Raw genomic sequence first — 27248 nt, 5'->3', positions numbered from 1 at the left:
TTAAAGCTGAAAATGACAAAGATGAACTATATCAATAGATATCTATCACACTTTATTATTATTATTATTATTATTATTATTATTATTATTATACTTTACCATAAGTCCAAGTTACTGGCCCCTAGGTCTGATTTACTAAGACTGTTCCCCCTTAGAAGGCTTGAAGTTGGCTTGTTCTTGCCATGCCTGCAGCTTCTACACATAGCTTTTTTTGTTTCAGCTTACTTTTCTGCTTGACAGCCATGTTTTTTGTCATTATTAACTAGAGTTGTTTCTTTTTGTTGCCCTGGGTTACAACTCAAAACGTTTATATGGATACATATGGATCCAATGCAGAGAACACAATAGAGCTGTGTCATAACCAAATGTAATTAAAAAGCGCATAAAGGAGCTATTTAGAAAAAGTTGCAAGAGGGCACAATTCAATAAATCTAGATCAACACTAAAGAGTGAACCCACCTAGGGTGCAGAGGGTGTGATGGCTGGTCCAGAAGTCAGGGTGGCCAGAAACGCAATACCAAAAGAGCGGAGTGGAAGCCCCTACCCAAATATTACTAGGGGCAAAGCAGAGCACTAGTTTGCCCCTGAACCCATACTTTTTTGTTTTTATAAACATATTGTTTCATATGCAGACCTCATACCTCAATTAAATTATTATTGGTGGGAATTGATTTACCGGTGAAGTCTGTTCTAAGCCATGCGTGATAAGACACCTCATAGAGATGCCAGCAAAAATTGGCGGTTTTACTGTATTACCCAGGAAATGTTTGCAGCCACATATTGTTTAACAGTGCCATGGAGTCCTATGTAACCCTCTCTATAAGACTACATCTTCCTTGGATCTCATCTCCGTTTTACGATAAGCATTGGTGAGCCTAGACGTATGTTACCAGATCAGTTTCTTCCAATAAAGCATTGCTTTCCCGTTGACTAATTTATTTATTACTGTAATCTAACTCTCCCACCTAACTTCCTATTCCTGCTCTTCAGGTATCTCATTAAATGTACATGATATTCCAAGAACTACTCTCACTTCTTTATTGATGTGTTCAACACCTGTAATTGATGTTCAGTTAGCGTCAGTAACTTTAGGTAAACATTTCTGCAGTGCCTGGAGAAAAAGCTTCCCCTATCATTTATGCATGTAGGCTTGTGACTGCTCCATGTAGAGCTTTTATATAATAAAACATACACTTTAGGGTTAGCGCTCTGTTAATAAGATAAAACATTTAGCTTGTGTCATGTTTGCCCACTAACTTTTGTGGCAGGACAACAAATGTCCACATCAAGGAAAACGTCTGGATACACAGAACCAGGAGCTCAGTACTTACGCCACACTCACATCTGTGTTACAGCAAACAATCCAATCTACCACATGTGGTTTTTATTCAGCGATACACGTAATGATGTAGTATCTTTGAAAAATGTTAAGACAAATCAGAGGGAATCACTAGCAAAACCCACAATTTTATGTTCACATTACACTTCTATTCCCCAAAGCCCTGAGAAAGTGGATTCTCAGACAAGAAACAAATAATGTTTCCACAACAAATGCTACACATATTTAATATAATTTCTTTAATGACTCAACTCATTCTTTAATTTTTAAGTCAGTCTCCTAGTTTCCCAGTATTTGAAACACAACATTAGCAGATGTATAAACAGAACATTAACATCAGAGATTATACACATATCCATCTGTACCATGGTTTTTATATACACATTGCTATTTTACTGTGTGTGCTGTTCAGCCTTTGTACTTAGCATCAAGCAGAAGTTGATTCCTTTTCCTTAACTGCAGCACAATAATTATATTATTAGTAATCCCATTCTTATACACATGATACGCCTCATTCATTAAGGAAAGTAAAGAAAAAAAATGAGTACCTTTGAACCTTGGCAAAACCATGTTGCATTGGAGGGAGAGGTCAATTTAAAAAGTGAGGACAGATTTATAATTGGGGTAGAGCATGTCCTAGATCAACAGTTAATGTCAGTGTACAAATAAAGCTATCAAGTATTTGTGTGCTACATAAAAAAACAGCCAGTATTTATCTTATGTGCAAAATAATAAACTAATCTGCACCCCTTGCATTGTAACATGATTTTGTCCGGGAGAAAACTTACTAATTTTTTTTCCTTACTTTTCTAAATGAATTAGGCCAGATATATCTATAATTATTGAAACCATTTTTTACATGCTGAAGGCTTCCTTCACTGGAAGTTAACACCTACTGTATTGGGGTTTCCCACATCTGTGTTTTAGCAACTGTGCAGCCAATCAGAGTTCTAGGTCATTCAAGGACTATATTCACGTGCAGCCAGTAAGGACATTAGAATATCTGCAAAGATAATCTAGCTTGTAGCCAATGAAAACATTCCTATGTTCACATGGCTAAACCAACCTGTACATGATCAATTCACTACAAAGTTCCAGAGCTAGTCCAACATGTAGTTAATAGAGCTGACTACAATAGAAATAGCAGCAAATTATATGCAGCAATATAAAACAAAGTTACAACATCCAACTCAAAAAGGTTTTCTATCAGCCTGTTCTCAGCTTCTAAGTCAGCTATACTGATTCACGTCAACTGTTAGGATTTACAATAGAAAATTAATAATAATTTGTAAAGATAACATTATAAGTGGGGAGGGGAGGTCCCAGACATCCCCCTTAAACTTTTTTTTTAATTATTGAAGCTTGAGGTGTAGTGCTTCCAATCACTGAGAGCTCTACAAAAAGTTAGTGCTGGGGGTCTGGGACTTTGGACCCTTCCCTAAAGGGAAAGAGGCCCTTCCTCCCCATCTAGCAGGAGCTAGAGGGCCCCAGAGAAGGACAAGGGTCTCGCTGAAGCTGAGGTTTGACATACTCAACCTCAGGAGCCAAAAGGCCCCGTAGGAGGCATGGATCTTCAGGTCACCTCTGCTGCAAGGCTCGGATGGGCCCCATTCTCCCTGAGTTCACCCAAAGCTTCCCTTGAGGACTGGTTCTTCAGCTCCCCCCACAAGGAGGGAGCCTCCAACAACTTGGAGAGAGGGTCGCCCATAAAGGTCTGGACCCAAACACCTCCAGACGTGAGGGAAGACAAACACAAACAAATGAAAAAAAAGGGTTATAGCACTAAGTGCTATGGGGGGTATTCAATTGTTAGCGAGATCCCCGGAAAAACGAGCGCTCAAAAAATATTACCATTAATAAGGTAATATGCGCGTAAATACCGTTAATACGGTAGTTTACTCGCTGAATTTCATCTCGCAGCTCAGGAAGCTGCGAGATGAAATTCAGCAGGTAATTACCATATTAACGCTGATATTTTTTGAGCGCTCATTTTCCGGGGATCTTGCTAACAATTGAATACCCCCCTAAGTGTTCAATAAATAGAAAATAAAAAAAGTCCTCGTAGGCCCTGAGATAATCGCCAGTGGAATATAAAATGTTTCTGTGCTCCAGCCAAAAGGCCAGGACGAAGAAATAAAAAGTGTTTTTACAGTGCAGAGAGAGCTTACAGGGGTGTTGCAAATCTCTCTGCTCACTACATCATGTGCCATGTGACTGTAGTGGCCATGGTAGTCACATCACACTGTAAACTGCGTAGAATTCAAAATAATTAATAGCAGCCTGAAGAAGCAAACCAAGGAAAAATTGGAAATATTTTCATGGGAGAGCTTCTTTAAAGTGCCAATAAAGGTACGTGATATAACTAACGCCTGGTTTTAAGGACAATGTCAATTTTTATTGTTGGTATAAACATTTGATAGGAATATTTTAGAAGGTAGAATCACCCCTGCTGAGGAAAGTAAGGGGAACAGTTGACCACCCACAGGTCACATATCTCATTCTTTAATACTTAAAGTAAATATGTTGCATATTTACAGTGGAAGTAGCCAAATTGTGAGGTTAATCAACATTTACCCTATTACTTCAGTATGAACTAGTGGCATCACTGAGGCATGAGGCACTCTACGGGCCAAACCAATTTTGGGTCTATCAATTCTCAAAGTATAAGTGTCTCATGCCTCAGTGAAGTCTTTAGTGAAGTCATAGACTAAATAATGGGTTGGCTAACTCATAATGAGCACTGCTAGCACATTGTACTAATGACGTAACAAAAGGAATGGCTATGAGGGAATGTAGAATATACGTTTAAGTCGAAAAGGTCTAAAATTATTGTCCATTGAAAACAGTTCATCGCTAATATACTCCACTGGGGTCTAAAAAAAAATCTCTAATCTCAGGCTAGGGGTTCAGACTCAGCTTCAACTGCCTGAAAGTATATTTACCACAAGAGAAAAGAGCAAGAACTATTGTAACAGTGCCTTCGATTTCTATAAGCATTACACATTCCTATAACAGTTGTATTTTGCCCAATATAATTTCTTTCCACATAACAAGGTATGATTATGCAGTGGCTAGATTTGCTTTATGGGAGTTCATTTGTTTAAACTTTCCATTTCACTGATAAGTAACAGGGGCGCATGCAGGGGGGGTTTCTGGTTCTCCAGAAACCCCTCCCCTCCGTGAACGAACGGTACTGTACAGCAGCCGTGGCGCTGTCAAAGAAGCGTCCGCAGTGGTGCTGTATTGTACTACAATAGCACTGCCGAGGACGCTTCTTTGACAGCGCCGCGGCTGCTGTACAATGCAGAATCGCCGAAATGGAGCTGCTGCGCATGCACGGCCGCTCTCTCTCTCTCTATTTTTTTTTGGGGGGGGGGGAATCCTGTGTTTGCCCCCGAGTAAAAGGAAGAAATGACAATGTATGTGCTGTATAACACCAATGCAGAGAAAGGGATACAAGCACTTGCAGCCTATCACTCACATTATTTTTGCAAGAGTGACATAGGTGATATAATCTGCTCATGATCACTGATAATAGAGTCTGCCATCGTGGCATTTAAAGAGTATCCATAGCCAATATTTTCACCTTCACTTCACCTTTTCTGCTGTAGGCAGATTGATACCTGCAACATTTGTTGCATTTATCTTTCATACTATGTACCCATACTCGGCAATGAAACAAACCATTTAAAACCAAGATTCCGTATAGGGGGGGGACACAAAAAGAACCATTTGTTTTATATTATTATCATTAATGATCTGCAAAGTGATCCCTTGTAATTTAATCATCCACTCAGATTTTTTTTTAAGCAAAATGAAATAAGTTTAGCACAACCAAAATAAGTTTTAAGCTTGATCTTAATGTTTAAAGCACTTTGGCAACAAAAAGCCTTCTATTGTTAGATAAAGCTGATGAAATACTAAATTCTTTTTAAATGAGAGGGTTGAATTTTCTTCTAACAAAACCAGCTTATAAATCACTTTCAGTCTGCTTGTGAGTCTGATAGAAATTTCCAGGCATTAATGGCACTTACTGGCAAAGTAGATGCCTCCCATAATAGGACTTCCCTAGAGACTGTAAACAAATGTTTGGTATGGACTGTTGCAATAGCTGAAGTTATTTCCATAAAAAGTAACATATGGGCTTGTGATATCTATGTGGAGTGGACAGTCTAGTACACTTCATTATAAGTTTAATGGTATCATTGTGTAAGCACAATATCACACATGGACAACAGGGAAATAGCTGTCACACTGTTACCCTGTTGGATAACATTTCTACAATCAAGGCAACAGCACACAATCTTCATCTACAATGAAAATCACAACATGTAAAACAGGACAAAACCATCTTCAACGTGTGAACAAAACAAATATATAGTACGTGTGAACAAAAAAAATATATAGTAACTGTCACCCTGATGTTATTATGATCTTCATGATTTCTCAGAAACAGGCACATTCCCTTGCCCACACTTCCTCTTTCAAAAGAAAATACAGACACCAGCAAGCAGCAAGATTATGGAGTACCTGACAGATTCTCTACTGTCTCCCAATGGGTTATATGTACTTTCTGACCTTTCACAGCTTTCTTCTGGGAGATATAAAAACACGAGATGGGCATGACTTGCTTAACAAATACCCACTCAGGGGTCATGCAGAGTTGGACGTAAATTGCATTTTTGTCATACAATACACTTGTTTACTTCTGCACAAGCACACACAATGCTAGTTCCAAAACGAGTGTTTTGTGCACTTGTGCAGTTCCAAGACTAGTTCCAAAACTAGTGCACAGAAGCAAAAAAAGCATATTATATACCAAAAACACAATTAGCGCCCAACCCTACATGGCCCCCCAATGTTCACTGCGTTGGTTGAGGCACCATTCATGCCAGGGCAGGGCAAGGCATATGACGATGTGATTTGCATCATCACAGCACCTGCCCTTCTGGGAGAATTACCTGCTCTCTCGGGAGTCCTGAAAGTCTTACCAAAATCTGGGAGCTCCTGGACATTTAAAGAACTGGTAGTTGCTCAAATCAATTTATAGGCTATAACAGGTGCATGAAAGGGTGGGGTTATCCTAAAAGGAAAGTAGGAGGTTATGGGATTATATTATATTGGAAAAATAAAACATTAAACATTATCTGCTGGAACACCGCTGCAGATCGTACTCTTTTACAAACACTTTTCAGTTTATGATATATATGTTGTATATTATTTTCCTCATTGATCTATAGAGAGAAATCATAACTCTTTACAAGCTCCACCCTAACTCCATAACATAATCAATGACTTTTCATACTTTCCCTCCGGAAGATGCGGAGGGTAATTGAGAGGTGCGGCATGTGTCATAAGGCATGAACAAGCAAATGACATCATCACTCTGTGTTTCGCCCCCAGGTTCTCTGTCTGGCCCTTCTTCAGGGTGATTGCTAGACTCTCTCAGAATCCAGGAGATTATCCACTTTTCAGAATTTCAGTTCACTTTTCCAGTCATTCTAAGAGAGTCTCAACTATGCTCAATGCCCAACACAACAATGCAGCCATCATATTTATATACTCGTGTATAAGCCGACTTTTTCCAGCATATTTTTTATGCTGAAAAAGCCCCCCCTTTGGCTTATACACGAGTGAACTTACCTGGTCTCTGATCCGTGAGCTCTTAATGTCCACAGTGGAACGCATGTGCGTTCCACAGACAGGAAGTTCAGCATTTGTGTTCCACTGCAGAGGTTAGTAAAAGATCTCTCTCTCTCTCTCTCATGCAGTTTGTATAACTCAAACTAATTCCTGCTCACATTTGAAAATGCTGAGTAGATAATGAAATGTATAGCTACATCTACCTATTTCCTGGACATCCTTAACCCGCTGATAATAGCAACATGTTTTCATGGGGACCTGCGACATAAGGCACATACGCTTCCCCACATGGCTTCTTCATGTCAGCCAGCATCATTGGTATGAATTTTTAAGCAGCATCTGCATTTTGTTCACTAGTACTGAAGTCATTTGTTTATAAGCAGCCTTGTATGGAGCTCTAGAACATTTCTGTACAAGTGCAGATCATGAAGGTTACAGTTTTATTTCCTATAAATTGGTATTCTAAGTATTTGTTTACTCTGCCTGACTTGTCCTGAAGTTTTGGAGTTGTATGCTCTTCTGAATAGTGTACCACAGTGTCTTAAAAAGTGTTAGTGTTATTTGATGTTAGTGTCAGTCTCTCCTGCAAACACAGTGGAGGTGGATCAGCAGACAAGTTTTTTTTATTAAAGAAATTTACCATTAGCTGCTGCATTTCCCACCCTAGGCTTATACTCGAGTCAATAAGTTTTCCCAGTTTTTTGTGGTAAAATTAGGTGCCTCGGCTTATATTCGGGTCGACTTATACTCGAGTATATACGGTAGTTTATGTTCTACTTATGTCTACACTTATACACTTGCTCGCCATAATGGACCAGTGCACTGTAGAATACTCTAAAAGGAAAATGCCTGGTGTCCATTATTTCCAAAACACTGTGGTCATGAAACAATTTAGATGTTATTTTAAAATAACAACTGCAAAACCCCACAATGTCTAACCTCTCCTTATAAATTCTGCATTACTCTCCGGCGGTTTATAGTTGTCTGCATTAACATGTCTGGCTAATCCCTACTCTGGTTAATCAGAAATCCTTTTCACACACACATTTATTGCTTCGTGAAAATAAGAAATGATGCCAGTAATGTGTTCTTTCTGGAAATGTTTCAATTTCCCCAGCTAAACACACAACAGTTCACTATTTTTAAATAACTGGGAATTGAATTTTCACACTTCAGAATGTAACAATTTGTCATTTGCATTTCGAGAGAGAGAGAGAGTACACCCAATGGGAAAATAACTGGGGTTTGGTCTTGTAGGTAATAAATTGTATCTGAACAAAAGCCTCAGTGTTTTCACCAGATGGATTGTGGTGAATACTCCTATACTGTAAGGAGGAGGATGTTAACCAGGTATTAGGTGCTGAGGGATCAATTACTTGATGTAGACTCTCTATAAATCATTGAAAACCAAGCTAATTGAAATTCCATCTGCACACTTCAGCTCAGCTTTATGACCAATAACTAGCCCTAGAAGGACACAGCCTAAACTGCTACTGTGAGGATTAACTACACAGCGCCTACTGTGTACGCTAGTTTACCTCCAAAACTGACATTCAGACTTCACATTATAAACTTTGAACTTCACGTGATGTTAGAAAAGCTGATGCTGCTATTTATTTATTCATTAGTTTCTATAGAAAACAAAAGGTTTAAGCAAATTGGTTTCCACAGCTGGTATTAAACTACGACACTTGAAAGCGTTTACCAGCTGTTGGGTGGTCTTTCGTGGTACAACAAGGACATTTAAATAGGACAAGAGGAGACCTTTCTGGGAATAATAATTGAATAGCTGGAAAACGCAGTAAATGATTCATCAGTAATATTATTGATGCAATTTATGTGTTCATTTCACAATCACATATATTGTATACTATAGGTGGAATATGTGGAATATATATAGTGCAGGAAAGCAGACAATAACTCTTAATATAGCACGGTGGCTCAGTAGTTAATGTGGGTTTGATTCCAACCATAGTCCTATCTGTCTGGAGTTTGTGTGCTTGCGTGGGTGTGATCTGGTTTCCTACCACACTTTATAAACATACTGGTAGGTCACTGGACAGCAAGTGAAGTACAGGCATCTATAGACCATAAGAAGGAATTGCACTAAATCAAATGTAATTTCCAAGATTTGTAGACTGTCGTCATCATCACCATTTATTTATATAGCGCCACTGATTCTGCAGCGCTGTACAGAGAACTCACTCACATCAGTCCCTGCCCCATTGGAGCTTACAGTCTATATTCCGTAACACACACACTCACACACACACACACACACATTAGGGTCTGTTTGATAGTAACCAATTAACCTAATAGTATGTTTTAGGAGTGTAGGGGGAAACCCACGCAAACACGGGGAGAACATTCAAACTCCACACAGAAAAGGCCATGGTTGGGAATCAAACTCATGACTCCAGTGCTGTGAAGTGCTAACCACTGAGCCCCTGTGCTGCGCTATCCTTCAATATAGAGCCCCTTTTTACAGAAAGCAGTTCCATTTCCCATTAAGAAATAGTTTATTTCATTAATATTGTACTCATACTATGATACATGAATAAAATCCCATCAATGTTTGTGTTTGTTATGAATTATATTAGTGACTAATAGAATATAGTATTTGATAGATACAATACATATTTTTGGGGTCTTCTTAATTTTACTCTTCTAACATTTCAGACCCCTAGAAATTTAGGCAAATTTTTCCACAACCTCAATGTAACCATGTAACACCCCTCATATGCCCCAAAACATACCCATTTACTGTGGACTGTCAGTGATTTAACAGAGCATCTACGGGGGAGGGGAGAAAGGAAGAAGATGAGTAATTTAAAAATTTGAATAGAAAGGTACATTAGCCTTTAATATATTGCTACATCTGTCATAAATTGATATTATATAGTAGTGTTAAACCTATTGAAAAATAAAGATGCATTCCTTCTTCACCAATGACTCTGAAAATGTAGTACAATATCACCTTGCTTTAACTCATCCTAGTAGGGCACGTAATAAAGATTCTTTCTTTACACAATAAACTATGTTCCAAAGAATCTGTGCAATTAATGAAATATAAAGCTAGGTACACACTACACGGTTTTCGTCCAATAATCGGCTAAATCAGCCGACATACGACCGCTCGTTCAAAAGTCGGGTCAGTGTGCGCAGTGACACGATGGTCGAAAGTTTGCCCAAATGGACGATTGTCGCCTCATTTGGTTGGTTGTACCGTTTAATATTTTCGTTCCAATCTCGTTTCCGTTGTGTAGTGTGTATAAACTTCTGACCGATCCACAACAGTGAGTACGAAATTACAGTCATTGCTCACGACAATATGGCTGTAAAAAGTCACTAAAGGGATATCCGCTCTTCCCTTTTTCGTCCTAAACAAGGCTAGTGTGTATGCAGTCCATGGACCGAGCGATCGGAACATCGATCGCATGTAAAATCAATCAGCATAAAAAGTTGGTGGAAAATTCTGTAGTGTGTACCCAGCTTAAGAAGTAAAATTGCATAATTTTTTTCAAAAGAGATATGATTTTTTTTTCCTGGTAAAAGCTGAGCGAAGAAGAAAAAGCATTCAGCAGGGATTAAAATAACGTTTCACTAAAGACTGTATTTTTGGACAATGACACCTGCCACAAATGAAGTGGACTAGGAAATCCATTGCCATAAGGCGTCTGTATTGTTTATACATAAGAGATAGCAATTGAGGTAAAATAGATATAAGACTCTTTTGATAGTGAACAGACAGAATCTGCCACACACAAAGAGACATGCTTACTGGGAATGCTGCCTACTATCAATCCTTAACATCTATCCTCTTCAAGTCCTTACAATGCTTTTGAATATGCAATAATGTCAATTAAACTTTAAATGAAACACTCAGGCTGAAAACTCATTAAGTAGACAACACAAGTGGTCTGTGTGCGGCAATAATTATAATATATCTTTCAGAATGTAACTGAAGCCAATCTGAGCCAGAATCCAAATAGATAGTTTGAAAATTACACTAGGAGCTAAAAATTCCAGTTCATGAGCCACAATTCAACATCGGCTTTTATGTTAAAGTTCAGGTGCATCAATTATCAGATGAATTATTCTGATTGACAGTTTGGCTCTGGCTTAGTAGAACCCTTGAAGACCTGTCCAGACTTCAGACTTACAATGAATTATATTTTCTGTAAGGTACTGATTGTTCAAATCAAATGTGATTGCATATTAGAGACTAAGTACATTGCATCTGATACTGACTTAACAGTTAGACAGATTCAGATGTCAAATTCAACCTTCTAATTAAAGGAACTGTAATTTCAAGATAATGTATTAGCATAAATTTGTCTAGTACAACACAATATATGTTGTAAATTAAGTTTTATGCTGCACCACTGTACAGGCTATTGCCACAAGGCCACACACCAAGCTGTTGTATTCTGAGAGTATTTATCCCTCTTAGCAAGGCTGACAAGAGAGCTCTGGAAGATGTCAAAGAATAGTACTTGTAGTGAATGGTGAGCCCTGCACACAGCCTTCCAATTGCAATCACTGAAAATACGTAATGTTGTATAACAAGAAGAGTTTATATATGCATTACTAATATTTAGAAATACAAAGTATAAATAAAAAATACAGAATAATATTCTCTCTATGCACTGCTTCAGCATTATAGTAAATTTTGGTTTCAAGAACAAGTCCTCCAACTACTGAAATAATATTATATAATGAAGCGAGGGATCATTAAAAAATCAGCCTAGGTGCTCTGCCTCTATTGCTCTATATTTGAAATTTTCTTTTTTAAAATCTTGCTTCCAAATTACAATTCACTTTGATGTCTTCTAATTTGTGGGATTCCACCTACAATTCATCACACCCACTTCTCATCAGCCATCTGCAGTGTCTGGGGAGAAGTAGACTTTACAATACAGCCAGTAAAAACTAGGGAGGGGGGTTAAAAGTTAAAATTGAGAGCTTTTAGTGCAACTATAAAGTGGGTACATTTTTGAATAATAGTAGTGACTAAGTACTTGCCATCTCACTTCTGCATAAGCCATCAATTCCAGAACTTATGTGGGTTCCACAATCTTGAAAAGCATAAATAATAGAGCTAGTGCTCTAGCATGTGCCCTGCTATACTTTTCTCCTTTGGTTATGACCTCCAGCAGTGTTGGATGGTGGCCATAGTTTTGGCAGGTTTGACATTTTCAACATTTTTCATTTTAGCCTAACAAATGGTCCTCGAAGTCTGCAAAGTTGTGACTAAATAAAGAAAGCTTTGTCTCATGACTTGATAAGGATGGAGATTCCCAAGTTTCATTATCATCTGAACTGTTAATATGTGCTAATTAGCCCACAATTTCACATAGAGAGCTAATGGCGCTAATAACGAATGGAGAAAAATTTTGTCTGTTTTCTTTTTTTACACTCAGATAGTTATCGAGATTAAAGACAAGTGCAGAAAAAAATATTTTTATATAAACTATCAATACACCGCTTGATAAGCATTGTATTATCTGGGTATTTGAATATGGATACTGTCAATGACAAGAACACACATGGCAGGTTTGGGATTTATTATAGTACTGAAGGAAATAAAAAGGGGTTGAGTGTGCAATTTGGAAACAAACTACACAAATCCGATAGATTGTGAGCCATTATAAGGCTAAGTAGGATGTAAAATAAAAAAATAGGCAAATCAGACCATATTGTTATGTACCAAGTGTGCAGAGAACAGAAGTAAAACTGAGGATTAGATCACTTCACAAGTCACAATCACAAATAGCGGCATCCACAGACAATTTCCCCTAGAACAATCCAAAGTGAGTGCCAGAGGTGATGTAAGCTCCTTTTATAATGTTATAGACATGTGACATTTGTCAAACCCAGCTGATTGGCTTCTTTATTTCCATGCACTATGACAGTCATGTTTCTTTAGGTGGCATATATTTATCAGTGAATTTAGGATGAATCTGGACCAATCAGTTGAATCTCAGATTTGCCCATCACTACACACAACGTGATTTTTGCCTTTAGTGTGATGGTGAATTAAAGCACATTTCGAATCCATTATTGTAACATGTATATTTTGCACATAGTTAAGAATTATTAAGTATACTGTATGTACTGCATGAAATCATTTAAATTTGACTTAGCAGTGATCACCTGTAATACGATCCTAGGGTGGGCCCTTCATCCCCCAGGTTGACACTGACCAGAACCATGAAACCTGATGATGTCTGTTCATTAAATTGTTTCCAGAAACAGAGCAAATTAGGATTACTCCTTATAATGGTGCCCACACATAGAGTATGCCTGCTCATACAAGTATATGTACATATCTCAATTGTAAAGTACTGCACAGTACGCCGGCACTATTTAATAAATATTAATAAATGTATCCCATCGTACAGTAAAGTGTTGGTGCTCCTTACAATTGTTATGAGTTATTCTACTTTCATAATACAATCTTTACATTCTATGTAACTATGACTTATTTTTAGTGATGTCATTTATTCTATTGCTCTACAAATTTTGATTTGAATTATTATGAGTGGAAGTTACCATATTGTTTACAAAGGAACAAAGTGGGCAAATTAAGCCAAAGCATTGCATATTGAGTTAAAGGAATTTAAAAAAAGTGGCTTCGAACTAGTTATTAAAGGAACTAAAATAAATTAAATGTGCCTTATAATGGAATTAATGCTTTTGTGCCAAGCGAATACATGGTGGTAAAAGTGTGGTGTTATATAGAGGGTTGGTATAAAGAGGGAGTACAGTATTTTCAAAAAAATAACTTAAGAGGGTTGTCCACTTTTGGAGACTCCCATCTTTATGCCCTGTCCCTCTCATGTAACAAGTAGTAGACGTCCTTGCCGATGACCTCCATGGTTCTATGAAGATGGGAACGTTACAGTGTAACCCACAGTGCAGGAAAACTCTATCTAGTCTGCCATATTCAGTACATCCGAATAGAAGCATTTTATTTCATGCCTGGTGAATACTGGTCATAGGATGTCTTGTACTAGTCATTACTTCCTAGGGAACTGATAGGCTGCATATTCATAAATGTTGTTTCAATCCACAATATGGCTACCTACATACTGTGTAATTGACAGGTAAAATAAAATATGCTATCCTTCTTTTTAATAAATATAGCAAAATAAAGAAAAAAAGTAACAGAGTTTTAGTTTATGGAGTGTGAGCTAACCAAAAAAAACACATAAAAGCTTAACATCCTTTTGGTTTCTGCTGGGAACTTGATAAAGCAGTCTCCCTTGCAAATAATTCATAATTAAGATATATTCGTCTGCCCACATTCCCATTTACCAATCTCTCACTTGCCTTTATTAATAAATATGTTTTGTTTTTCTTGACCTGCACTGAAGACACTTTTTTGGAAATTACTGGTCTATTTATTTCCACTGTGAACTGGCTTTTCCAACCTATTTCTCTGCTACAGTTCAATTATTGAGCAGATTGTGTATTTTATTGTTGGCAAATATAACAGCGCTCACAATCCAGAATCTGAGGAACTATTGTAGTTCATTCAATAGATGTGGTTAAACTGCTATGTTAAGTCTTTTTAACAAGACCTCTGCATATTATTAAATTACAGATTTGGTCCTCATGTTAGTAACTCTGGATTATGCTTGAGCAGGATTGTTAAATTTCACTCACTTTCACTGCTAATGCTATTCTTAAATAATATTGCAGTGATTTCAAGGCATTACTATATATGATAAGTTGCATTCTTTTCTGAAAATGTTGAAAAATGTATCTATTTTGGCCCCTCATTGAGAGTACCCAGAATTAACCACCAATAGACAACTTTAATTTATTAGGTTGTATACATCTTCAGACTGACACAAAATACTTTAGCTTTCTGGTTATTTTATGTGTGTTTCATCAAAAGCATTTATATCATCAAGGAATAGGTTTGTTTTTATTCCAGTTGCCCTTGGATACAACATAATAATATCCAATGTATCATCATCTTCATCATCACCACTTATTTATATGGCGCCACTGATTCCACAGCGCTGTACAGAGAACTCATTCACATCAGTCCCTGCCCCATTGGAGCTTACAGTTTAAATTCCCTAACACACACACAGACACACAGACACACACACACAGACAGAGAGAGACTAGGGTCAATTTTGATAGCAGTCAATTAACCTACCAGTATGTTTTTGGAGTGTGGGAGGAAACCGGAGCACCCGGAGTAAACCCACACAAACACGGGGAGAACATACAAACTCCACACAGATAAGGTTGTTTTTTTATATGTTATGGAAACAAAATAATTTTGCTTGCTAAATATAAATACCTTGGTGAAAAGCAAAAGGAAACAAGAATAATAAAGCAATGTACTGAGGTGGTGATGTACAGTATAAACCAATAAATTAAAGTTACCTGGCAGTGGACATCCTATTATGTTATTGGGAGTATAATTCAGAACAACTTCCTTAATATACATTGTTCTGGCCTCAGATCATATTGTTAATTATAACTATTGTCTATGTTTGGCCCCCACTGTCTCCCATCAGCTTGGCAATCCTTTCTACTTTCATAGATTTCATCTGATTATTACATTATATATTAAAAGAAATAATGAAAGAGCTACCTCTACAATTTTACCTTTGCCACTTTTTGCCCATACATGTAGGTTGTATGTATATTACCCGTTATTTAAATAGCGCCAATCATATTCCACAGTGCTGTACAGAGAATGTAATCCTTGTGACTGCTGTGTGTGTAATGAAGGGTGGAGTACTATAAAACATTTAAAATGGGAAATAATGTGTCAGCTACCTTTTGCTCGAACAATCAATTTCTTTTTCCATATACCAGATTGTTTTCCCCCTGCCATGAACTTGAAACCTTTCTGTAATTGCCAGGGCTCAGGCCATGGAATAGTTTACTAATTGTACATTCTCATAGAATTATAACATTTTAATCCTGTTCCAAGTGTCACACTAGATCATTATTACTGCATAAGCCATATTGAAGGTACAATAAATTCTGGGAATATGAAGTTGTAAATGCATAAAATGCTGAAGACTGGTGACCTCTGCAATTATTCTTCAACTGTAGCCTCAGAATCCTCCAAGTTACCATGATTTTAAAGGTCCACTAACCCTAACATATGTTTGTTTATGTAAAAGTACCACTTTTAACAAATATTACAAATATATATGTTTAATGTTTGAGATAACTTTATGTAAACATAATATGTCAAATTCTGGTGTGTGTGTGTGTGTGTGTGTGTGTGTGTGTGTGTGTGTGTGTGTGTGTGTGTGTGTGTGTGTGTGTGTGTGTGTTTGTGTTTGTGTGTGTGTGTTTGACACACTATTTCTGCCAATGTGTCCAAAGACATTTATGAAAATTACTGTTGTTTACTGTTCTGTTGCAGATTAAAATTCAAGCAAATGTCTGAGTGTTTCAGCACCTTTTTATATCTACTATATGTGCATCAGTTTTCATATTTGCCCCTAATGTGTTTATTTAATCAAATATAGTTTACAAATGTATTGGCAGCAGTAGTGCTGCTGGATGACATCACCCAGAACAATTTATCAAGCAAGAGTTGCATTCAATGCACCGAGCATCGCTATAATGTTAAGCCATAATAACAATAATCGTATCTGTTCAGATAAGAAATGATTGAAATGCAGAAGGAAAATAGTGGGGAAAGTAATGTTTTTAGTGTGTTTAGTAACATTTGAAAAGTTAAAAAAAGTTACTTGATGGTGAGCAAACCCTTTAATGACTTAATGCCTAATCTGGCACAATCATATATAGGGCTATCTTAGCAGCATTATAGGCCCCCGGGCAAAGCAGTGCACTGGGGCCCTACCTACACAACCACTCACCCACTTATGTACAATTAGTTAGTGTAGGTTATTTTCTTCAAGGTCAAGATATGTGTTCGCAACAGCGAGATTGCATGTACAGATAACAGCTGATACTAAGGTGATTAGTCCACCTAAACATTTTAATAAAGAGGGTTTGAAGGTTCTGAATAAATCTCCTGGAATAATATACGGAAAACTTGGCAATCCTATGAGCCCCTATGCTGGTGGGGCCCCCGGGCAACTGCCCAGCATGCCCATGCATTGACAGCTCTGGTCATATACAGGGCCAGGCTGGGCTGGGGGACATCTGCCCCCTGTGCTGGGCCCATAGTGGGCTACCTTGGGGTGGGCCACCTGCATCCTCCGATCATACATATGGCAATATTGAACGTTGATGTACCAAAATGCCTTGAAAATCGGGTCTGTTCACGTTAAAATCAAAATACGTTCCTTGAAGTTATTTTATAGAATGTGATGCTTACCTGAACGGAATGCATAGGAAATATGGAATGCTGAGCATATCCAAAAGATATATTTCATATCTAACAACATGTTGACCTGGAAAAAAAGAAAGTATGTATTAAGTAATGCATCATAGTCCCAGACATTACATTTCACTAACAAATAGTTACAAAATAGTTATTTTGGCTCAAAGGCTGCATTTATTTTCTCTCCCATAATCAGCAGTCTGTGGGAGCTCTAGACTTCTTGACAATCAGCTGCTCTGGCCTAGTCCTCAGGATGATGTCAGAGAAGAGAAAATGATCTAAGAGTGAGTGTGTAGGGCTAAGAACCTCATGTTCTGTTCACTGACGGTAAACAGATGTGAAGAAAGGAAACACCTTGAAATAACATATATATTTCTGAAGTGAAAACCCAGGCAATGAGCTGTGTTTCATTAAGAGTGGACTCTGGGCTGGACTTACAAATACATTCATTTTACAGCCTTGTTAATAAGATCACTAAAAGCAATAATATATAAAATATAGACTTTTTTTTAACATCATATCAAATGATAAGTTTGCCATGAGATTTTGACTTATACAATATGAGTACCAATTTTTGATTGTACATTTGCAATTTCAACACATACTGTATACTGATTATTACTGAGATGTAATAAGAACAAATGATTTGATTATCCCACACTTATGAAGATGTTCATGTTTAACTTGGCAGAACACTGTTGTGCATTACAATGAAGAATTACACAATAACAGCACAAGCAGCAGCTGGATTGCATTAAGGTAAAAATTTTTACAACTTATCCAATATCAGTTATATATATCTAATCATATCATTTTGATTAGCTTTGATTGCATGTCTCCCACACACTGAAAGACTTATGTGCAGTTCAATCAAAATCAAATTGTATGACTAAATTATAATGTGTGAGAAACTTAAGACCATTTGAAGCAGAAGTAAACTACAAAGAAAACTACATAGCGGAAAGGTGCTAGTGAAAATGATCTGTAATTCTTTGGTTGCTCCAGCTATTGGTTAAAATGAATACTGCAGACACAGTGCTTCTTCAACTCAACAAAGGATAATTCCAACTTTTGGGAGGAACACTTGGCTCAGATATAGGCCTACTCCAAATTGTAGGCCATCTTTTTTTGTGGGCCTGGTTTCTTCAGGGACCCCAGCAGTGCAGAGGACAGGGTTCCCAGAACATGTCCATTTCCACCTATGCCATAACATTTTCATTTCATCTACACAACTTTAATTTATCTTCAGTGATTCTAAACCCATATGAATACAAACCTGTTTTAATGTACTGGGATAAGATAGAGATTTTCCTGACTCTACCCACAACTCTGAGGCCATTTGTGATTTCTGAGCATAAATGTAGAGCACCAAAACTTGTCCACTCCCTCTCTCCTGATGGCTGTCCCACCTCACCCTCTTCTTCATTCTGTCCCTCTACCCTGCTACCTTCACCCACTCCTTCAAACATGGCATCCTCAAAAAACCTCCCCTTGTCCTATCTTTCTCTCTGCAACTACTGCCTGATATCTCTCCTTCCCATCGCCTCTCCAGCAGCTTATCTACATCCACCTCACCAGCTTCCTCTCACTTCTTCCTCCACCCACTTCAATCTGGCTTTTGCTCCCTTCACACCAATAAAACCAGACATACCTAGGTCCAAGCAATCTTCTCACTGTCAAATCAAAGGAAAATTTCTCCAATCTTATCCTTCTGTACCTCTCTGTAGCTTTCGACATATTGGACCATCCTCTCCTGTCCTCTTCTGTTTTACTGCTTACATTTCCAACCACTCTTTCTTCATCTCTACCCCAGACTCCATCTCCATCTCTCTTCCACTACCTGTCAGCATCCATCAAGGAACAGCTTTCACCCTCTTTCTGTGTACACTTCCTCCCTTGGTGAACTTATCAGCTCCTTCTGCCTCCATTACCAACCTCTACATAAATGATACCCAGATATTCTTCTCCTCCCCTGACCTCTCCTCTCCCTGCTCTCTCTTGTCTTCAGCTGTCTATCTGTTATCTCCTCCTTCATGTTCCAGTGCTTTCCCAGACTTAACAGGTCCAAAAGTGAACTCATTGTCTTTCTACCATTAGGGATCCCCCTCCTCTACCTATCTGCTGACAGCAGTGCACTCTCTTCTGTTCCTCAACTTCCCTGCCTGAGTGTCATCTTCTACTGCTCCTGATCTTTCACTCCCTATATTCAGTCACTCTGCCAATCCTGCCACTTGCGACTTCGCAACATCATCATCAACATCTGCAGGATCAGACATGTTTTCTCCTTAAAAGCAATCAAAACTCTCACCTGCTCTCTCATTACCTGTCACCTTGACTATTGCAACCTCCTCCTCTACGGCCTCCCTCTCACCCAACTCTCCCCACTTCAATTTGCCCTAAACGCTGCTGCACGACTTATTTTACACTCTTGATGCTCTGTCTCCCCTCTCTGTCATTTACTACACTGGCTAGTTCCAACTTATCACCTCATCTATAATGCCCTCAGCCACTCCACTGCCCCTCACATCTCCATCCACACTCTCTCCCACCCTCTACACTCTGCCAATGACCAATGTATCACTCTCATCTCATTCCCACCTCCAAGACTTCTCTTCTGCTTCTCCCCACCTTTGGAATTTACTCCCATGCCCAATCAGACTATACAGTAATCTCCAAGGCTTCAAACACACCCTGAAAACTCATTTTCATCAGAGCCTACCAGCCCTCCTCCTAACTCATCCCCTACTGCTCACCCACACCTACTCGCCCATTCACTGTCACCTTCTTTGTGTCAGCCCCTCCCTTCTAGGTTTCATTCTGTCCTAGACAGAGTCCTCTTTCCTCGTGTTTTCCTGTCTACAGTATCCTTTACGCCTGCGCACCCATGTCAGGCACCTTCTGTGTGGTCTATTACTCTCAGCCCTGCTTGTTACACCCCGCTGCTGGGCACAAGCTTGCTTCATGCTGGTATGCTCCCTGTTCTGTCCCCCATCCCTCCTCTGAACACCCCTCTGTACTGTGCAACTTGTTACTATTTGTTCATTGTGTCATTTGTTGTTTTTGCTCTACTCTGTAACTTGTTGCGGTTTGTTCATTTGTTCCAAAATAACTCACACAGGTACAAGCAACACCTATTCTCAGAAAAAAACAGCATGATATTTTTAAATGTAACAATACAATTGTGAAAACAATCATGATCACCGTTTATTTATATAGCGCCACTGATTCCACAGTGCTGTACAGAGAACTCATACACATCACGATGAGAGTGAGATTTGCTCATGTGGCCATTAATGGTTCTACAAAGAATCAGAAAAAATAATATTTCCTAAAAAAATTACATTTAGATTAACTATTTGACACTTTTCTTTATTAAGCCAACAATGATACCCATGCTTGGAGAAAACATAATTGTTCAAACAATATGGGTGCAGTTCTTTATGTGGCCTTTTTAAACCGGTGGCACTGTTGCTTCCACTATTTAGTTCAGGCGTTGGCAAACTTGTTCTTATAACATGTTCATGTAGAAAAGATAAGGTTTATTAACCGTCCCCTAATATATGAACATGTTTGCCAAGCACACCAAATGGGTGTGTCATTCAGTATAAAAAAAATCCCCTCACAGTGTGTCTTTAAATGTTTAATAAATACTATAATTTTTTCTTTACTAATATAGTGAACGCTTAAGCTTTTTTCATCTAAGGTACCCAAAGGGAGTACATCAACCAGAGATTTAGAATCCCTGGTTCTATAACCCTATTATTTTTCTACACTAGCTCTCTCACTAACATATGTGTAAATGCAAATACACTGGAAAGCATTTTCTAAGCACACATTAAAGTACACACCACCTTGCCCTTTTAAGGGAAAATAAACTTTTTTTTAGTAAAACTGGATAGTTTCCTTGAATTTGCAGAATTGAACAATGCACAAAAAGCTCGATCTATCTGATCCACATCAGACTAAAAAGAATGAATCATACAGCATACAGCATTCATCTATACTGTGGTTGAAAACTGGCAGAATGCCTCAAATCACTTTCTAATTGTGGCTTACAACATACTGCATATCCATTTCATTTCAATAAATGATCACCTCATATTCAGAGCCACTGCTACCAGACATAGCAATTAATTAAATAGCAAGACTTTGGCTATAGAGTTCTTTTCTTGTGTCTGTAAAGTGCATTTATTGTGCAGGATCACATTTGCAAAGTGTAGGTAGAAAATAAAAAGCTAATTAAAGGTATCATGGGTAAAGAAGCCTGTGGCTCTTCATCTGTTGTGGTACTGTATGTCACAGCAGGTTCTGACATCCTCTGGGACTTGTAGTTCCCCATTAGCTGGAGAGTCACAGGTTACTTACCTCTTGTATAGAGTAAATAATGGAACCAATGATATTTATTATGGTCTTCATTACTATGGTATCATTGGTCCTTTCATTCCAGCTGTACAATGCAGTGAACGGTTTTAAGTCTAGATAATTAATTGAGAGTTTTACTTTGTGGATAGTAAAGGATCTTTAAATGAGAGCAATTTGATCGTAAATCATATCAGTACTGTCTAGACCCAATCTACTTCTTACCTCTTGCTTAGTGGATGAAGAGAGCTCTAATCCGTTTTCCCTAGCAACCTCCTCCACTGAAGTTTGCACGTTCGCACCAAACTCTCTGTCCCACCCACACTGTGACTGGTGGTCTTTAACAATAAGCAGTTGTCAAACCGTTTCCTTTAAGGCTACTAGGCTATGCAATGTAGGCTATGCAATGTTTAGTTGGCAGTCTCAACAAAATCACTACATTTGCAACGCATTGTTTTCTATGTGCTTTACTACACAACTAAGTTTAATCACTTTGTAGTGCTATCAGTCGCACAGTACAACAGTTTAATCGCTGCACATGAACTTTAGACAATCAATTTTCTCTATAGTTTTTAATGGTTTTGGCGATTAGTTGCTTATTCTGGCGACCTTAGCTATTTTGGGCAAGTAATGTTCACTGGAACAAAGAACAGTAGAATGTTTTTTTTCCTTTGGGAGATTAATCATAGAAGATGAAAATCGCCTGTATAGCCCTAGACCATGTATGTGGTGTCAATATGGACTTATATGGGCATTTTAGTTATATGTTTCTTTAAGAGCAATTTGGTATCTTAAAGGCAATGTTCTGGGTCTAGCGAGACTGCAGTCACATTTACAGGACAAAGTACTTCTAGTTAAACAAATATAACTGGGGGAAGGGTCAGAGTTCTATTAGTGGCGCTATATAAATAGATGATAATGATGATCTCGTATACCTTGGTGGTCTGATCGGTGGTTCCCCAGATTAATTCATGTAAAAAGACTATAATTTGGACACCTCTGTACATGTATATGTAACATTCTCAAATGGCAGTTTATAGGTATAGTTACATAGCCAGGTATGTATTTGTGATACCTCGTGGTATAGTGAAATAATCCACATGCTGAGGTATCAATCAATGTAAAGGCATTTGTTAAAAATCGATGCGGGCAGGCGTATAACACACTCTAATATTTAAGCAACGGGGTTTGTTTGAGGGTTTAATGTAAAAAACGTGTGAGCAGTTGTGAGATAATTAAATAAACCTTTACGGTATCCCTACAGTCCACGTGGCGATTGATAAAACGGATCTTCCCTGGACATTGTCCGTTTCTACAAAGCAGTCTCCCTCCCTCCTCACTTTTCAGTCACCGCCCTATCTGTGGTTCATGGAGACAGCTGGCTTTTGTTATGTGAGACTGATCTGGGACTGCATCTTCTCAGAGGTGAAATCAGATCCAAGCAGGGGCTCCCCAGTCCCTGCACTCACAGGACACCTCTGCTCCATCGCCTCTCTGTACAATTTGCTTACTTTACAATTCATCCAGTCACACTCAATGGAATTAAAGATCTAAAAACGCACACAGTGGGGCGATTGGCTACATTTTCCCTCCCCTATGTTTCAGTCTGTTTAAATGCATAAGTTAACTCCTTAAGCCGGCACAGGAAACCTAAACCCACGCTTGGGCAAATGTGGTTTCCCAGCAGATGTAGAACTACAAGTTAAAGCATGTCCTGTAACCAGAAGGCTGGCACATCATGTTACAACTTTCAGTTCTACAAGGGTTGGCGAGTCTCTCTGTCTATTTTACGTTAACCCCTTCATTCCTACCGCGGCAATTAAACGCTACATGAATCTTTTTTTGTGTAAGAAAACAGACGTTCTATTTTTTAAACACTATACACTACATATTAAACTGCAAATGTAACTATGCTGGTATATTATCAATAGACATTAATTAAAGACGATATACAATGAAACGGCTTTTCCCCGCTTGTTAATGCTAGCAACAACTTGTATGGATTGCATTTGTCTAATGCTGATTACTAGGTTGAGGAGATGAATGATGTGAACCAGAGATATGACACAAAGGGGGTGTGTGAACCTCGTGTAACAAGGGCTATGCAGTAGGATGCTGCAGAAAGGAATTCTTTTTTTGGTCCAGCAGAGGTCGTATTTCTCCCGTTAAGAGCAGAACACATTCCTAGACATCCCTTTACCAGGGACTGAATCAGAACAATACCTTTTGCGCTGTGACTCTCATAAAAAAAAAACCATCAGCCCAGCTATCAGTGATTAGCAGGAGAATGAACACAGCAGGTTAATTTACAACAGCTTCACCACTAAATCCATGTGACATGCGGAGGTTGTGACTTTCTTTGTTAGGAAACTCTTTTTGCTGCATGCTCAGAGTAAATCCTTAACCACATAAAGTCACACAGTATGTTTCGCTTTAACTGGTACACTTGAATCGACTTGCATTGCTTTACACAGACCCATTGAAATGCAACAATGTAGTGTAACATCTGTGAAGTAAATATTGCCTCTGAGGATATACATCGTTCACACAGCATGCCCAATGTACATAGTCTAGGGGGTTCTGCAGACCTATGAGAAATGTACTCATTAACTTGTAACAGCACTACCTACTATCACTATAGGATTGTGTGCAGCAATATGTAACCTGGTAAGTTAAACATCTAAACTAAGGAAAATTCCCCCAACCTATTGCTATGTTACAGTTTTACATAGTCCATAAATGCAATGCTGGTTTGTTATTAGTAATTAACGTTTGTGCTTCTTATGCTTTGCCTTTGTTTTTGATCCTTTATATATTATGCCATTTTACATATTTAATTTATATAATAAATATTATTTAATAAAAAAAACTTATTTTTTAAACAATCATTTGAACAAATTCTGTTTTTTAAATGTTTTTTTATACTTCCAGCTTCACTTTGTGGTTAGAAGGTAGTCTAATAGTTAACCAGACAATGATACAAATGCATTTTCCCCACTATAATTGTAAGGCTTTGTTTAACATAGAGCTTTGTTGCATACAGTTACCTCATGGTCCCATCAGCCTGTAGTTTGTGCACCTTAATTTGGGGGTTTGGTTAGGCTGTGCCCACTGGTGATCCCTGGTTACCCTGTCCTCTCTGCAATAGAACCTGAGACTCCTTGGGGTTCCCAGGCTTTGCACAAAAGCTATTTCTTTGCAGTTCAAGAGAAAGAGAATAAGCTTTCCAGGAACACGAGCTCAGAGCTATCAGATAGAACAGCCAGATGTCATCACCACCACTGAAAACCTTTACATACATCCTTAGTAAACCACAAGCCGATGTGTGTACATCGCTTATCACACCTTAACATCTCTAAACATAGTTTCTTTTGTATTACAGAACAATGCACTAGTGTGTTAAAAAAGTTGATAACAACCAGCAATTTTATCCATATGTCACTATATTTTTGCTTTTTCTTGAAGCATTGATAATTTGTTATATATATATATATATATATATATATATATATATATATATATATATATATATATATATATATATATATTCCATTAGTGATCCATGAACTGATTTGTTAATAAGCACATGATTGTCAAAAAGCCCAAATATATAATAAAGTAATATTACCTTCAAAGGTGACCTAATAGTGTCTTAGCTGCATCAAGTCCAGTGTTATACAGTGATGTGTTCCAGAGTTGCTTGTGGATGATGGATTAGTATATCCCTGGGTGAGAGGGTCTGGAGGATGCTTTGGGGGTTATTCTCTTTCTGAGTTGTTATCACCCTATATGTTTCCCCGTTGAACAAGGGCAGCTGATACCAGACCTCTCTCCAGCGTGTGCCTGTACTGAGTCCTTGTGAAAGAAGAACCAGATTCTGTTTGGCTGCAAGTTCAAATGCGAGATCTGACACCCCTCATGATTATATCATTACACCGTCAGAGCACTGGAAGGAGGGGCGCTCTATGTAAGAGGAGGGCTCATTTACCCTCCCTGACTCCAAGGAGATCCCACATACAGCCCCTGCCCTCCCCACCTTATGCATGGAGACTATTATACAGCATGTTACACTTTCAGTACCAGCCCTGCATGCTGCTTAAATCAAGATATTTATTGGAATTGCAACATACAGACTAACAAAAGTATACACTGTTTCAGAATAGTTACTTTGCTACTTTATATAAATAGCTATTTTATAACAACCCCCAATACTGGTATTTTCATCCATTGTTTAAAGTGCATCCTGACTTTAGAAAGTGGATTATAATTATGTTTTAAGAATAAACAGTAACGTTACAGATATTACTTTTCATTAAATCGATTTTTTAAAACCACTTAGTGTCCGAATTCAATCTTTTGCTGTCATTTCATACACCTTAAGTCTGTTTTAGCTTATAGTAATATGTGACATACATGCATTTAGCTTATCTAGCGGTATAACAATATACAAGAACATAAGCACACTCTTACTAGAATGTCATGCTTTCAGTGTGATTTCACAATATACAGCTCATTCTTTGGAGGATTCCTAAGGCTGACTTATCAGCTACATCTACGCCCCACTGCCCTATTTGGGACAGACTCTCTATCATCTCCTGTTAGATGGTCCAAGAATACGCCTAAACACTGCGCCTAAAGCCAAGACTATGTCCCCCACATCCATTTTGGCCTACATTTTTTTTTTTTCAGATTGCAATAAACATTTTTGTACATCTGCTGATTAAACTGCTGGCAGCAACTCGTTCTCAGCATTTACATATTGGCTGCGTGGATGCAGATCGCAAAACACACAAGCAGGGTTCCTGTTGGAAAGATATTGGCCAGAAATAATACCTTCCCATGATGTAAGTATTGTATTAGCTGGCTTTGGCAACATGGCATTGTTGAGGTTACATCTCCCGTTAGAAACATACATGAATGGGATGATTTTGCCTATGCACCTAATGTGTTTTTAATGAAATATGAGTCTTTTCAGCTGTCACCTAGATAAGCCAATTTGCTTGTAGTAAGAAAAAAAAGGGAGTTTGTGTAACCACAAGGAGACTGGGAAGAAAGCCAGAATAGTATAATCGCTTTGGACTCATTCATGAGAGACATCTCAGCTTAAAGATGTGATCAGACCCGAGTGGCTGCAATGAACATGACTGGATAGAAATCTTTGCTTTGTGTACCTTATCTACATCTTCTCTCTGAGGTGCCTGCTATAGACGTGCATTTGCTTTTGTCAATATACACTTCACATTAAATACCTCCAGACCAAGTTAAACATGGAAGCTGTGTTCCCACCTGTTGGAGTCAAAACACTGTAAACAAATAAATTAATTTAGTGGTCCATGTTAACACTATGCCTTCCTCTGGCTAATACTTCTACAGTAATAAAGCATTCAGTGTCTTCTTACAGGCTTATACAATGACGAATGAACACAAAGGTTGAGCAAGCAACGCTGGTCACAAATACCTGGAAGTAAACAGTGATGGAATGTCTTGCGGTCATTCTCCCATTCACGTCTGCACAATGAGACAGACGCAACCTAAGCTTGACTCACAGATAATCGCAGACAGGATAGT

At 38.2% G+C, this 27248-nt stretch overlaps 1 protein-coding gene across 1 annotated transcript in view; it reads right to left on the bottom strand.

Annotated features, from left to right (window-relative positions):
* VCAN (versican) overlaps window positions 1-25557 on the bottom strand; it is a 93832-nt gene extending 68275 nt beyond the window's left edge. Inside the window, exons 1-2 of the mRNA XM_075180463.1 lie at window positions 25309-25557; window positions 17316-17391 (exon numbers count right to left, since the gene is read on the bottom strand). Of these exons, the coding sequence (XP_075036564.1) occupies window positions 17316-17385 (70 nt within the window). The 5' untranslated portion in view covers window positions 17386-17391; window positions 25309-25557. The remainder of the gene's footprint in view (window positions 1-17315; window positions 17392-25308) is intronic.
* Window positions 25558-27248: the final 1691 nt, after the last annotated feature.

The sequence above is a fragment of the Mixophyes fleayi genome, chromosome 1 (assembly GCF_038048845.1).
Source record: "Mixophyes fleayi isolate aMixFle1 chromosome 1, aMixFle1.hap1, whole genome shotgun sequence".
In the NCBI taxonomy this organism is placed as follows: domain Eukaryota; kingdom Metazoa; phylum Chordata; class Amphibia; order Anura; family Limnodynastidae; genus Mixophyes; species Mixophyes fleayi.
This window is presented reverse-complemented; position numbering and strand designations above follow the sequence as displayed.